General features: G+C 42.7%; 1 protein-coding gene across 1 annotated transcript in view; it reads left to right on the forward strand.

The window, feature by feature from the left end:
- pitpnb (phosphatidylinositol transfer protein, beta) overlaps positions 1-15005 on the forward strand; it is a 28508-nt gene that overhangs the window by 12874 nt on the left and 629 nt on the right. The window contains exons 7-11 of the mRNA XM_061733982.1: positions 240-323; positions 6581-6658; positions 6754-6858; positions 8786-8908; positions 11857-15005. The exon at positions 11857-15005 is cut by the window's right edge and continues 629 nt beyond it. Coding sequence (XP_061589966.1) covers positions 240-323; positions 6581-6658; positions 6754-6858; positions 8786-8908; positions 11857-11907 — 441 coding nt within the window. The 3' untranslated portion in view covers positions 11908-15005. The remainder of the gene's footprint in view (positions 1-239; positions 324-6580; positions 6659-6753; positions 6859-8785; positions 8909-11856) is intronic.

Below are 15005 nucleotides of genomic sequence, written 5' to 3' on the forward strand. Positions count from 1 at the left end.
ACCTGCAGGGGTAATAATACTGACTACCTTTCTCATAAGGCATCACAATAGCATGTTATTTATGTCTCATGGTTTTATCTCTCAAACTGTGTTGATTTTAAAGGATTTTATTCGATTTTAATGCGTCAAAGTCCTTGTTGCAGGACATTTCTGTGGACTTGAATTTGTATCCGATTTGATTTTACTCTCCAGATTAATTTGAACAACCTCCACAAGTTAAGTTCTTCTTTGTGTTCCAGGTCCATGATCTGGACGAGCAGACATGGAGGACCGTGGAGGTGGCTCCCATAGACATTTCAAGCAGAGAGGAGGTGTCCCATGCGGTGAGTTTGATGAGCCACCTACCGGAATATTCCTGTTACACCTCTTTTATACCTCTTTTAAATGTGACTCCTGAACAGTTCAGGTTTGAGAGATGCAGAAAGACTGAGGTCCTCAAAAGTGTCTCCATAGTAGGATGAAGAAGAAACAGATTAGAAGTTATTTGATGATGATGAAACGCTGGTAACGATTGACGTGCTGTAAAAAAAATATGGTGGCACGACGATGGTGAGCACAAAAAAGCTTCACCGTCCTCTACAGTTTCACATTTGTTTTTCCTGAGCATAAAGGAAAAAAAAATAGACTGCTTCACCCAGCACTTCCCCTCAGACTTTGGAGAACAGCTTCTGTCTTTTAATCACTGTCATTAACATGTGGAAAAGCTCTCGTATCTAGATCAAATCAGGGAAACAAACTTACTAAAGCTTGAGTTATGGTTCTGCGTCAAATTGACGCTGTGCCTACGGCGTGTGGTACACGTCGACGCAGACCACACGCCGTCACTGACGCCGTCACGGACGCCGTCACTGACGTGCACCTCCCGAAAATTGTAACTGCGCGTCGAGGCGACGTAGACCACACACAAACGGAGAGGGCTGTGATTGGTTCGCTTGGTAGCAACACCTTTCCGGTTTGAATCAGTCGTGAACTCTCAGCGCTCTTTTCTTCGTGTATGTGTGATTTATTTATTTATTTATTTATTTTCTTTTTTTGCACAATAGTTGTCCTTATCTCTTTGATTCACTGTGACCGGAAAAAGTCGGAGAAACTATTCCGGAAAAGATTGCGAATTAGCGGTCACGGGGGGTACTGCACCGCGGCGAAATGGAGTGACGGAGAAGTCCGAAGGGTTCACGACGGCCTCACAGTGACGGCGTGTACTCTGCGTTGGTTTGACGCAGAACCATAATTCAGGCTTAAGACCACATCTGGTGCTCATATGACATGTTTTTTTCAGTTTTTTAAAAGATGTTTGGAAAAAGGGGGAAAGTCGTCCTATGAGCGGAGTCGTCTTAAAGACGAGTCAATACGTCAGTTTGATTGACAGGAAATGGTGTAACACAAATGTGGCTTCTTGGAGAACTGCTGTGAGAGAAAAGAGATTATGGTCTCCCTTAAGATAAAACTTCTGAACAAACTGATAGTGGCCGGGTTTCCCAGATCCAACCTCTCTTAAGGATTTAAGAGAGGTTCAAAGAAGGTTTGAACTAAGAGAGAATCCTAAGATACGGGTGTTTCCCAGATGACTTCTTAACACCGTCCTTTAGTTTCGCTCTTTCAGACGCTCTTTGGAGCAGCTGTCCGGTTCTGAAACTAAATGAATCGATGCCAGGCAAATCGATCACCGATCACTATCAGCGCATTTTCACACGCAGCACTGCTGCCTAACGCACTAATTCCCTGCTGCCTGTGCGTTATAATAAAAAATTAAGATGATAAATATAATTCAATGACCCTTTTTCATCCAAACGGTGTGTTACTCCGTTATTTCTGGCTACAGTGAGGCTTTTTTTCCCCACACACGGAGACCGGGAGTAAACGGGGTGGGCGTGTGTGTGCGTTCAAAAACATGAGCCAAGAGAAGGCGAGTTTCGCAAATCGCAACGTGGAATTACAGCAAACCCTGGTTTTTCGCAGGGGTTATGTTCCAAAAAGAACCCGTGATAAGTGAAATTCTTTTTACAATTATAGAGGGCTTCAGATTGCAGAGATCATCCCCGCCTCGCTCGTATTCCTCCTCTTCTGAATGATGCTGCATCCCGACTCGCGCTGTATACAGCGCGAGTCGGCAGGTGGGTTTTTTCAAGAGAAGAAAATAGTTATGGGTCGTTGTCTTCGCTCTTTTTTCTTCTGGGCAAAAAGATTCTTTAATATAAACCGACACCATTGATTATATTTGAGACTGTATGAACGATTCAGCAAAGGATCTCGTTCTTCAGCTGCTGCTTCCCTGTCATCACATAGGTGCGCTCGGGCGCGGCGCAGGTGTCCCGGCTGCCTGACAGTCCGGTCCGACAGCACGTCCAGGGGACTGAAGTGCTGACGCACGAATGCGTTCATATAAACAGTTCTGCTTCGCGCACGGTGACGCGGTTGATTTGCAGCGAGAACATGCTGTATAGCAGCCAAATTATCAAATAAATGATATTCATGATGATCGTTTTATTTGTGCGTAAAGCATAAAGCATATACAGGAACACACTTGTTATTCCTTATTTTTCTTTTTTTCCCCCTTTGCTGTCACCAATAAATGCTAAACAATATAAATCTAAAGTATAAAATAAATCTAAATTTGTGCGGGGTGCATTGTTTTAATATCTCATTGCTTGGTGTGATATTGATTTGCCTGACGCGGCTGGATCTGTGAGTCTTTGTTCACTAAGATGGTTGGAAAGACTGGGTCAGCAGCATCTTTCATTTCCTTCTTAATGAAAGAGATACTTAAGCTAAGAGCAACTCTGGGAAACGCGATTTTCTTTCACAGGCTCCTTAAGAAGGTTTGAAAGAAGTCTTTCGCTGTTAAGAACTACTTAACTGATCTGGGAAACCCGGCCAGTGATAGTTCTCAGGATTTGGACCAGTATGGCTTTAAGTGAGGGGATCAGTCGATGGTGACCAAAGTTCCCAGTTTGATGAGCAGATGTTGGTTTCTGACACCAGAAATGAGCTCTGAGGTTCACCATAAAACTGCAGTGACAGTCAGTCACAGGCTGCAAGGTGTGCACGATGGTGATGACACATTTTATTTTTTGGTGCCTTTCTACACCCAAGGTCACCTCACAGTAAAGTTAAGGAAGTACAAAATTAAATGATTTAATGCGAGCGGTAATTGACAACACAATTCAAACTGAAAGTCTGAAGTTTCGGTTTAATTTAGTGTTTTTTTTTTTTTTTTTTAAACGGATCTCTAATTTTATGATCAAATCAGTTTTAATCAAACCACTTGAAGCTTTATTACTATGATTTTATTTGATCTTGATTTATTTATCTATTAAGCCCAGCTGCTGACAGTATGATGATATCTGCCATGGAGAGCTATCGAGAACAGATCTGTGATCAGTTTTTAAACTGTTAGTTTATGACTTTATTTTCCATTACACCTTCTCACAAAACAAAAGCAGCACTTCTTAAATTGTGATAGTTACTGCTGCAGAGGGGGGCTGCATTTCATTGAACAGGTGTAAATCTGAGGAAATGTCTGCTTGCGAGACTTGTTTATGTGAGACTAAATTTTTCTCGACTCTCGTCCTGAGACTTCTAATCAAAACGAAGAGGATCTCAACTTAAAAGATGGACGGAAACAACTTTAGTTTTGGATAAGTTATTGCCGCTACCGCTCTTGTGCAAATGGTCATTAGAAGACGATCTCATGGTCTGGTCCCATGGCCGACATACAAATGCGAAAAAAGTGGTTCCATTAGACTTTTGTTATAAACTGGATTATCTGGAAAACCAACTTTTTAGTTTTCAACTGTTTTCATTAGAGGTTTTTCTTTGCAATATTAATTTTTTGAGCAGTTGTGGTGGTAATGGATTCTCACTAAGTGTCTTTGCTGTTTGGAACAAAGGACATGGACAAATGAAGAAATTACTGAAATGAGAATTCACTTGGACCAAATTTATGTGCAGATTTTCTAAACCAAAGGACTTGTACAGATCATCAGTGCTTTTCCCACTTCTGACTTGTGAGACTGTTGAAATGTTTTTCTGCCTCTTGTGGCTCAACAGTAACCCTTAAACTGCCACATTAGCGATGATTATAAATCTAACAGGATTCATTCCCACCCAGGTGGGTCACCCCCGCGCTGTCTCGCTGTAGCTCCTGTACAATAATGACTTAAGTGGATCAGTGTTGAGGCCGAGGCTAAATCTGAAGGGCCATCTGGTGACAGAGCTGATGGATTAAACAGCACAGCAAGGTGTGTGTGTGTGACCCAGTACCACCATGATTCAATAACAGTATCAGGACCCTTCAGCAGATGTTTCCTTCAGTATCAAGAACCCCTCAGTAGGTGATTCCTTCAGTCTGACTTTAGCAGTGTCTCATGGTTGTGAAGGAACTCTGGTCCATTGTTCTTTCCAACATTGCTTCAGTTTGTTGAGGTTTGTGGACTTGACTTCTACACAGCTCTCTGAAGGTCTCACCGCCAGGTTCATGTATTTTTCAGTCGTTCTGATTAAGATGTGTCAGTTTCTTGGATCATTTTATTGTTAGATGGTCCATTTGTGACCACTTCCAGGCTTGGACCTCAGAATTTAACATACTCAGCGAGTCCAGTAGGATCTGAGACGTAGATCTTGGGATAATTGTATTTTTTTCTGACGTTAAGTCCTGTGGAGATGGACGGCTCTTTGAATGAACTACTTAAGGCTGGATTATGGTTCTGCGTTAAATCGACGCCAAGCGTGCGCCGCAAGTTGTGCCGCAAGTTGTGCCGCAAGTTGTGCCGCAATGAGCACCCCACGGCGCACGCCACGCCGTGCCTGACACGCACCTCCCAAAAATTGTAACTACGCATCAAGAGGTCGCAGACACAACGCAGACTGAGAGGGCTGTGATTGGTTCGCTTGGTAGCAACGCAGTTCCGGTTCGTGAAGCAGTCGTGAACTTTCAGCGCTGTTTCCTTCGTGTGATTTATTTTATTTATTTTTTTTTGCACAATAGTTGTCCTTATCTCTTTCATTCACTGTGACCGGAAAAGTCGGATAAACCATTCGGGAAAAGGACGCACCCCCCTACCGGTAGCGGGGGATGCTGCCCCGCGGCGAAATGGAGTGACAGAGAAGTCCGGACGCTTCACGACGGCGTAACGGCAGCAGCGTATGCTCTGTGTTAGTGTAGCGCAGAACCAGGCTTTATCGAATAATCATTCTCACTGTTGAACAGCGAACTGCAAATTTTTTGGAAACTGTTTTATAACTTTTTTCAGACTGATTTGCATCAACATGTTGATGTCTTCCCCTCTTGTCCTTGTGTTAACAAACACCTGAATGGTCCGGAGCAGCAAACCAAAACATCTGCTTCTACAGAGGTTTTAACATTGCTGATCGGTTCATTAATGATGATGATCACCAGTTCCTGAGGGGAAGGTTAGCAGCTTAAATCCTGTGTAAGCAGTAAGGGGGTACTTGATATTACTAGAATATTGTTTATTTCAAATTTTTGCGGTTTAGTTGTTAAGTTCAGGGAAAATGTATGTCTTATATAGCCCCTTTCACATAGAACGCGCAAAGCGGCGGCCGGCGGCGGCTTTCCCATTCATTGTGTATGTGCTGCCGCCAAGCTAGGCGGCGCGCGAGAGGGCCCATGCCGTGGGGTTTGCGCGGCGGCAAGCGCTCAAGAGGGCACATGCCGCGGCGCCTGCCTCCGCCCGAATTGAATTTTTTTTTTATTTCACCGTGCCGCGCTGTGACATCTCGGCGCAGCCAATAGGAGAGAAGGTGGTAGAGGGTGAAAAAAACTTGCAGGTTGTAGATCAGAGACGATCAACATGGAGCAAAACATCTTGTCTGTGAGTTTATGTGAGGAGCTGTGGTATTCAAGACTGCAGGCCTATCGTGACCTCAACAAAAAGGGACAAAAGTGGATAGAAATCTCCCAGAATTTGGACATACTAGGTGTGTTTAAAAGTGATACGATATGCCTGTATTCCCCCAAATCCTGTCTTGCCATGAGGATTTCATGGACCCATACCCTCCTTGCTGCTCGTCTCCTGCTCAGAAGAACTAAAGCCAGGGCTTTTCTTTGAAGCAGGGACAGATACATTTTTCAAACCGAGCTGTAGCTACTGTACGTCCAGACGAGTGGGGAAAAAGGGCGCCAGACCGGAAAAACTTTTTTCGGTCGCCTAACCAATTTCAACAAATATGTACGCGATGCGCGCATGCGCGTCTTGCTCTGCGCCGACCCGACGGTGTGTGTGACGCAAACCGCGTTCTATGTGAAAGCAGCTTAAGACCCAATGATTGTTGACATTATTACACAATTAAAATATTTAAATATATAATATTAGTTTTAAAGAGGGGGACATAACTGATGCCAAGCAGAAAAAACAAAATTACTGCTGGGGTTTTCACCCCTCAATGATTTCATTCGCTGAAGTGTACAAGCCAAGCCAGTCCAGTTTCAGCTGCACTCTGGTTTCCTTTTCTTTTCTGTCAGTTGTCTCAACAACAAAAAGAGGTGGCAGTGATCCATTTCAGCTGTAGCTGATCAGGTCTGGTCTCTTACAGCTTTCTTACTTTTGCTCTGTTTCAGGACTACAAGCCTGAAGAAGATCCTGCTCTTTACCACTCCGCCAAGACGGGCAGAGGACCACTTGGTCCTGAATGGAAGGTGCGTGACACCAATCCTCAACGTAATTTTCTCTTTTATGTCTCGGCACCTGTCGTCAACTATCTGTGTTTTCTGAAACCTTGGTTCTTTTACAGAACGAGCTAAAGGCGGACTGTCCTTACATGTGTGCGTACAAACTGGTCACCGTCAAGTTCAGGTGGTGGGGTCTGCAGACCAAAGTGGAGAACTTCATCCACAGGGTTGGTGCACGCTGTATGCCCTAAATTTAACATTTCACATTAACGTCACACACCTTCTCAGTCACGGTTATAGAAAGTCGGTTGGTCATTATTGGTGCTGTTTCTCTGTTGAACAGCAGAGGGAGACACCACCCTGAATTCCTCTTTATGTAGCAGTACCACTTCTGACCACATTGAGGCATGTAGATCTGCCATGTTGACAAAAACAGCACTGATGCTATTGTGCTAACAAATGGAGAAAGTGGGGTAGCACCTTCTCTGATGCACTTTGTTGCATTGTGCACCTCTTATGATGTGCTCCCACCGTGTGGTGAGAATTAACATTTCAATTTTTTAGAAATGAGCTGCAAAAAGGAGAGACCAAGAGTAGGGATGTGTATCATTAGGAATTTATCGATATCAATAGCGATACTCCTTATTGGTACAGATATTTAGCGATACTCTTATCAATAATTTAGTGTGTATATAATAATAATGATAATAATAATAATAATAATAATAATAATAATAATAATAATGCATTCTATTTGTAAGGCACTCTTCATCCAATAATCTCAGAGTGCCACAGAGCCAGTACATAGTTAAGAGTAACAACAATAAGTCATAAAACTCATTAACACCTTCCTGAATAAAAATAAAGACGTTACAAGATGGTAAAATATTCTATATAATAACAACAATAATAATAATAATAATGATTTATGATGATAATAATAATAACGATGTCACCTTGACTTGATGATTATGACGAAGGAGTGTCAGAGTCTACCTGCACCGAGGATGGCACTGCATTGTTTTTTTTTTTAAACATGTTTCTTTATTGGGTAATCCATGTAAATTATATTACACAATAAACATTTCTTTTAAAGGGTTCGACAGAATACCCCGTTTTATATTTTACCATACACACAAAAAATAAAAAATAAATAAAATATATATATAAAAAATAAATAATAATAATAAAATAAATAAGGACACAAAACATAACAAACACCCCAAAACACACACACTGCAAAATACGTAATTATAAACAGGTCCCAAAGTAAGTACCGATTACCAATCAAAGTCTGACTGAAGACAATAATAATAGGAAAAATAAAGTAATAAACTAAAATACAGGACACGCAAAACAGCTGCAACAAAAAAATTAAAAAATTAAAATAAATTAAGAAAACAAAATAAGATAAATAAAAATTAAAATAAACTGACATAAGAGGAACCCTAAAAAAAATTAGACATGGTTAGCAATATCATACATCCCTGTAATTAAGTTAAATCAGATTAAATTAATCTTCCAAGGATGCCAAAGAATTAACAAAAGAAAGAATAGGTTCCCAAATATAAGAAGGCACTGCATTGTTAGCGTTAGCTGGGCTGCTAACTTTAGCCGCGTGGTTTAGGCAGTCAAACACGCCGCACTCCTTAATTTTTATACTGTGAGCACACTGCAAGTGTTTCATGATGTTGCTGGTGTTACCCCCCTTGGACGCAACTACTTTCTGGCATATATTGCATTGAGCCAAAGCTTCATTATGTTTGATAAAGTGAGCCCATACCTTCAATGCTTAGCTCTGATGGCTGACATATTGACCTATTGGCTAGAGAAAACGACGGTCATAACCTGTCAACGGCAGCAGTATCACTACGCAACAGTTATGTTGCTCTGGGTAGACTCTCTTTTAAAAAAAAACACAGATAACAGTATTGTTTGTCCAGAATTTTTAGTGGTGCTCTGGTACCGACCATTTAGGAACTGGTAACAAAAAAAATTCTGGCTCTCGGTACACATCCCTAGCCAAGAGAGAATTAAAAGTATATTTTATATAAAAACCAGCTTGCTGTCTGTGAAGTTTGGGTCATGGGTTGTTTATGAGAGATTCTGCTGTCTGGAGTAATTTGATACCAGTTTCTGTCGACCTCTCCACAGCAAGAAAAGCGTATTTTCACCAACTTCCACCGCCAGCTGTTCTGCTGGATTGACAAGTGGGTGGGTTTGACCATGGAGGACATCAGGCGGATGGAAGAGGAGACTCAGAAAGAGCTGGAGGAGGTAACATGCTCAACAATAACGCTGCATTCATCTTGTTGAGTTATCCAGGTTCAAACTGTTTTATTTCCTTTGTACGTTCTTGTACGGATCTGAGCATTGTAACAATTGCTGGAGACGACACCTCACCCATAACCTACTTGTCTTAACCCTGATTTACTCCTGAATTTCACATCAGATGCGCCAGAAAGGCGACGTACGAGGCACCTCTGCGACAGACGAGTAGAGGCCCGTCGCTGTAGGTCAGACTCTAGAGGCAGGCTGAGTAAGTTACTGAGCAGGAGAGGTGGCGCTGCATGGATCCACCTCCTCCTTCAGACCGCTGTCCAACTTGTCCGTCCGTTTTTGGAATGATCCTCCTCTGTTTCTTTTATTTCCTGCATTTTCATTTCATTCTGACCTTCCTCTGTTATCATCTCATGGATACTGTTCTTCTTCTGTGGATCATCTCAGCCATCGTGCATGCAGATCAGCCATAATGCAGTCAGGGCTTAAAAACATCTTAAGCTGTCCTGAAGGCAGTTCAGGGCCTGAGATGCATCCGACACCTTATTCGTGTCGTCTTTTGAGCTCTTACTTCATGTCCAGTCGTAAACTAACAAACCTGGTCTGCTTCAGGTGTTTGATCTTCGTCAAGAGAACAAAAAAAGAAAAATCATCATCAGGCTGCATTTTGCTTTTGACAAACCAAGTGCATGTATTTCTGCTGTTATGCAGCTGACATGTGCAGAAGGAAAGCTGGTGTAAGAGCAGCAGCACACGGATGTTCATTCACAGCGGATCAGCGTCAGACCACTGATGTGGACCAGCTGGTTGTGCTTTTGAAGCAGCTCTCGTGTGGACATAAATCTACTTTGAAAACGCTGTTGGTGATCCAGAAGAACAGGACCGTTTTCGTGTGTTTCATCTACTCACACTCGCCATGCTCTCACTTTTTAACCATTTCTTGCAGCTCACACAGCTGTCTCCACATCTGCTCTTCACTCTGCTCTCACTGTGCTTTTCTCCTCATTTTGTGGGAGCAAATTTAACTGGAGTTTTCTTTTTGTGGATGAATGTGCATGATTCTGTGTTTACAGATTCAACAGGATATCTGCAGGTCTTCAAAAGTATCCGAGAATTACTTTTAGTTTGCTGTAAAAGGGTTTTAAAGTTTATGGGTTTGTGAACCCGTCTATATTTCGAATTGGCAAATCTTTCCATCTTTTTCCTTTGTCTTTTATCTGCATGTTAATACATGTTAATGAAATGAATACAGTCGTGTTAAAGCCTGTTCCCATCTCTTAATCCTGCAATTGTTGTGTAAAAATATAATCTGATCGTAGCCTGTCTCAGTGTGAAGCAAATACAACCTCAAATGAACAACTTTTTAACTGTTAACTTTTTGTCAACGTGCTGTTTTAAAAGATAAAAATATATCATAAGAGCAAAGCTAAGATTCCAAAGCTTGTATCTTCACGTACAGAAGCAATACATTTAGAAGTAGTTGGTTCCTGTCGGACTCCGTCATTTTCAGTGAGAGAAAATGACAAAGTCAGGAAGGAAGTTTGACCTTTTTTGGTTTTTCCAGTTTATTTAGGATTTTGGAAATTCACTCGTAAATGAACCACTAATCGCGCTTTTATACTAATACCTACTCAGCGCGACTCGACTCACCCTTGTTTGTTTTTAGACACCCAGATGAGAGAAGTAGGCGAGATTTGAGCAAAGCTGCTGTGACGTATTTGATTGTGTGATCAAAACGGAGAAGACAACAACACTAAAGATGTAGAACATGGAGGAGATGATAGATGTGCTGCTGGGTCTGTGACTTGTGTTCGATATCAAGTTAAAAAATGAGTGAGAGAAGCTTCAAGCGGCAACACTTTTTTTTTTTTTTTTTTTTTTTTTGTTGTTTGTGTCGCCGCTGCTGAAAAGTCAGCTGGAGCCGCGAGCGGCTTAGAAGTTGCCGAGCACCTGGTAGATCTGGTCGTTCCTTATCGCCCGTCTAGATCCCCTTTTAATTCTCTCCTCAGCCACCAGGTTTATGAACATCTGCACCTGTTGGATGTTCTGTTGGATCATAAAACAGACGTTTGCGCTGCCATTGCTGGTCGTATAAAATGAGGAAGCCGCGAGCCGCTCTTGCGCTGATTTCCGCCTCCTGATTCAAACGTCTGACGGCCCCGCCCCGCGACCAATCGGTGGCATGTAGTGTAATGACGTCAGATGCAGCCGACTCAGCACGCTTAGAACCTCGGCAGAATAGATAGAGAAAAAGTATCAACTCGGCACACCTCCGCCCGCCTCGACCCATAGTGGAGAAGCGCAAAACCGGGACGTGGCGAGTCGAGTCGCGCTGATTAGGTACTAGTGTAAAAGCGCCATAAATGTCCCACAACAGCAACTTAACATGGTTCAGGTCTGGACTTGGACCAGGTCGCTCTAGAACCTCTTCTTTTTTTTTCTCCATCCTGATGTGGATCTGCTGCTTTGTTGGGATCATTTCCTGTCACATGACTCAGTTTGTCTCTAGAAGACTTTACAGGTCTACAGAGAAGTTCTTGGTCCACACGATGACTGGCAGGTGTCCAGACCATCATCCCTCCACCACCGTACTTGACAGTGGGTCTGAGGTGGTTCTGTTGCTTGCTTTCCTCCAAACATGGTTCTGGACATGAAGACCGAACATCTCCATGTTGGTCTCGTGTCCAGAAGACATTGTTGTTTGATGCTTCTGGTATGGAAATTGTTTTTAAACCTTTTCCAGACTGTATGGTGAAAAACGCTCAACGTTGTTCTTCTGAGGTTGTATTTTTCTAATACTGAGAGCTGCTAAAATCAATACTGGGTGTTTTTAAAAAGTAATTTCCACTCAGGAAGTCTGCAGAATTCCATTTGGACACCTGTGACTTTTTATTCCTGAAACTGAACCTAACGCTTGACTCTCTCTCCTCCCGTCTCCCCTCCAGCTGCGTAAAACTGGTCCGATTCGAGGCATGAGTGCTGCTCATGATGATTGAGTGAAATCAACCAAACCCTGTCATGATGATGTCAACAGAGACACGCCCACTACGCTGAGGAAGTGGCCCTGACGTCGCCTCTTCTCCTGTCTCACATGATTCATTGTGGGGTTTGAAACGATTGGTTTAACAGTACTGTACAGATCCTACCCCAATCACAGGCCTCCCGTTCACTCAGACAACAAAACAAAAAATAGGAAAAAAAGTGGTTTTGCATATATGTATTAAAAAAAAAAAAAAAAAGAAAAGGAAAAAAAACTTCTTTGCACAGTAAATTGCCTGATATGTAATTGTTAGTTAATTATTACGATGGGCTTGGTTTTTATTCAGGTGTGTAAACGGTGACTCTGAAAGTCGAGCCTTTTGAATTAGAATGTTGTTTTTAGCTACTCAAGCTCCCTCAAAACTCGTCTGAGATGACTTAAGAGCAGGTGTTTGACCATTTCGGCTCCAGTCTGTCTCTAATTTACCCCTCGTCCCCCCCGACTGTCCATGTTCTTGTCCTGGTAGACTTTTGTCTGGTCCCCTCCCCGTCGTCTCGCCGTCCTCTGGTACTTGGTTGGGAATTCTCCTCTTCTTTCTTAGTTTAACTTTTGAGGCGGATCCATTTTTCAAAGCAGATGCTGGTGCATGATGGATAATTGTTTGCCCCCACCCCCCGCACATATATGCCGATATTTGAACATGCCCTCCTCCGTCTAAGAGCGCTTGTGGAAACGGCAATTCTTCACTGCATGTTAACAGTCGCTGCCGTGCAGCTCGGCTCAGATGGAGCGCCTGTTGCTCGGAGAGCCGGTAAATGCCCTCCGCGAGAGTCACGCCTCCGTGCTTCTGTGCGAGTCGTGTGCTTGTTTGTGTTTCCAGCTGCCTTCACTCTTTCAGGACGGTCACTTACCCGTTGCCACTCTGACGGCCCGCCCGCCGTCAGTCCATAATCAGTCCATAATTTACAAAACACAGCTCATATGTTACGTGAGGTACTCATGCGACATATCTTTGGAAAGCTAAGATTCTTGTGATTCCACCAATATAAACCATTTCAGGATATAATCATAGCAGCTGGTACATATCAACACCACAAACAAAGATTTGCGCAAATGACGCAACTTACCGATGAAGCCTCATAGAACACGTCGGGTCAAAAATATTCCCACAAAAATGGTCTGGTTACAGTCAGAAAGGTCCAGTCGATCCAATCCAGTAAAGTATTTAGTCCAAAATACATTATTATACCAGTAAATATCCACAAACAGCCGCTGCATCATTTTAAATAAGCCGGATGTTCAACGTGTTGTTGGCTGTAAGTCTGCTGTGCACGTCTCCAGACCACAAATCTTGTACTCAAAATGGAGTCTGCACCCCCCCCCTTTGGATTGACACCTCATTCGACCCTACAGGAGCTTCCCTGTCCCCTCCACAAACTACAATAGCGAATGAGCGCCTGTATGCAAATGGAGCGCATGTCCCCCTTTTGTCATAAAAAAAATTAGCCAATTGGAGCAATCGTGCTGATGACTGGCACATTGTATAGTCAATGAAATGCTAAAAACAACAATATGCGGCTTCAGGGGGTGCGGAATAAAACCCACAGCCGGGAAGTCAATGCAATCCATGCACATCCACTGCGGCGAATCAAACGTGCGTCCGTGTTTTGACTCTTTTATATGTATTTATATATATTTCAGCAATATTGATAGTGAATCTGGATATGGGATAGGATACCTCTAAGTGTCACCTTTCATTAGAGGCCAAAATTATGACTGTATGTTGAAAGGTTCAAGAGTTATGCCCATGGTTATCCAAGTGTCTTTTTGGCATCTCCAAATGGCCATTTTTGGAAAGGTCTAGACATAATCTTACAGAAACGTGTAAAATACTCATTTTTTGTGGTATTGTTATCAAATTTGAACTTGCACTAGATAAGGCTTCATTCTGTAGTGCCATTGTGTTTTCCAGCTAATAAGTCACAGCTACACTCGTCTGCAGACATCTGATTACAAAACAAATTTCCGGCTGAAATAAAAACCTTCTATTTCAGTGTGTTCAAACTTACTCAATGCTAGTAGCACTTACAGTGATTCTGACAGTTGGGGGGGAAAACTTCAGAGAGTTACCTTTCAAAAGAGACCAAAACCATCTATGTACTTCAAACGGTTCAAGAACAGCTTTCAATTTACTTTGGGTATGCCATGGATAGGCGTTTTATGCAAAATCATGCAAATTTTACAGGAGTGGTATAAACGACTGAGATGGGAAGCTTCAACTTCAGGCTCCAACTTTGCCTCATGCTGTCGCTGCATGGCCTTGCTCCTCGGCTAGGGCTTTAACTTTTACCCCACAGCCTACAAAAAAACAACAAACTCGGAGTCTGTGCGTTTCTGCGTGCATTAATCTTCCCCTTAAACTGCAGTTTCTGGATGACAGCAACGGGTCCGGCTAGGTGTTTGATTGGCCAGCGTTCTAACTGTATTATTTTGTGTTTTTGTTTTTTTCCGTGTATAGTGATTTACATTTGAAGAGTTTTCATTCACTCTACTAAAGAAATCCAGATATGGGTCGAATTTTTCTAGACCGCTTCTGTTTAAGGATGGATACTGAACTTTTTCCGGGCTAGATGGGCGTTGATCTCATGCAAAGTGGCGTCTTTATCCTGCTCACAGATTTTTCTTTTATCTGCTTTGACTTGAGGTGTTCAGATCAGGCGTTGGCTTTAACCGTTTTTATTTTGAGCTGGCTGGAGACGCCACTCGGTTGAGACTTTTGAGTCGAACTAGTTAGGTTTGGTCACGACCTATCAGTGCATTGTTTGTGTTTAACAGTTAAATGAGAGATATACTGTAAGTGTACTTTATCATAGACCCATTTTATAAGTGGACAAAGTGTACATACGAACATGAATGGGACATTTACATACAGGTTTATCATTCTGTGCTGCTGCAGCCCCGAGGATGCTGGGATGTTGTTGGCAGGTCGCATCAGCTCTGCTTACCTCATCCATGCTCATGCATGTGCAGCCACACAGAGGAGCGCGTCCAGGCGGAGGAACTGTGACGTTTCTCACCTGCACAAGCATGACATGGACCCAAACGTCACCAGTA

This window comes from Cololabis saira, chromosome 11 (assembly GCF_033807715.1).
Source record: "Cololabis saira isolate AMF1-May2022 chromosome 11, fColSai1.1, whole genome shotgun sequence".
Lineage (NCBI taxonomy): Eukaryota > Metazoa > Chordata > Actinopteri > Beloniformes > Belonidae > Cololabis > Cololabis saira.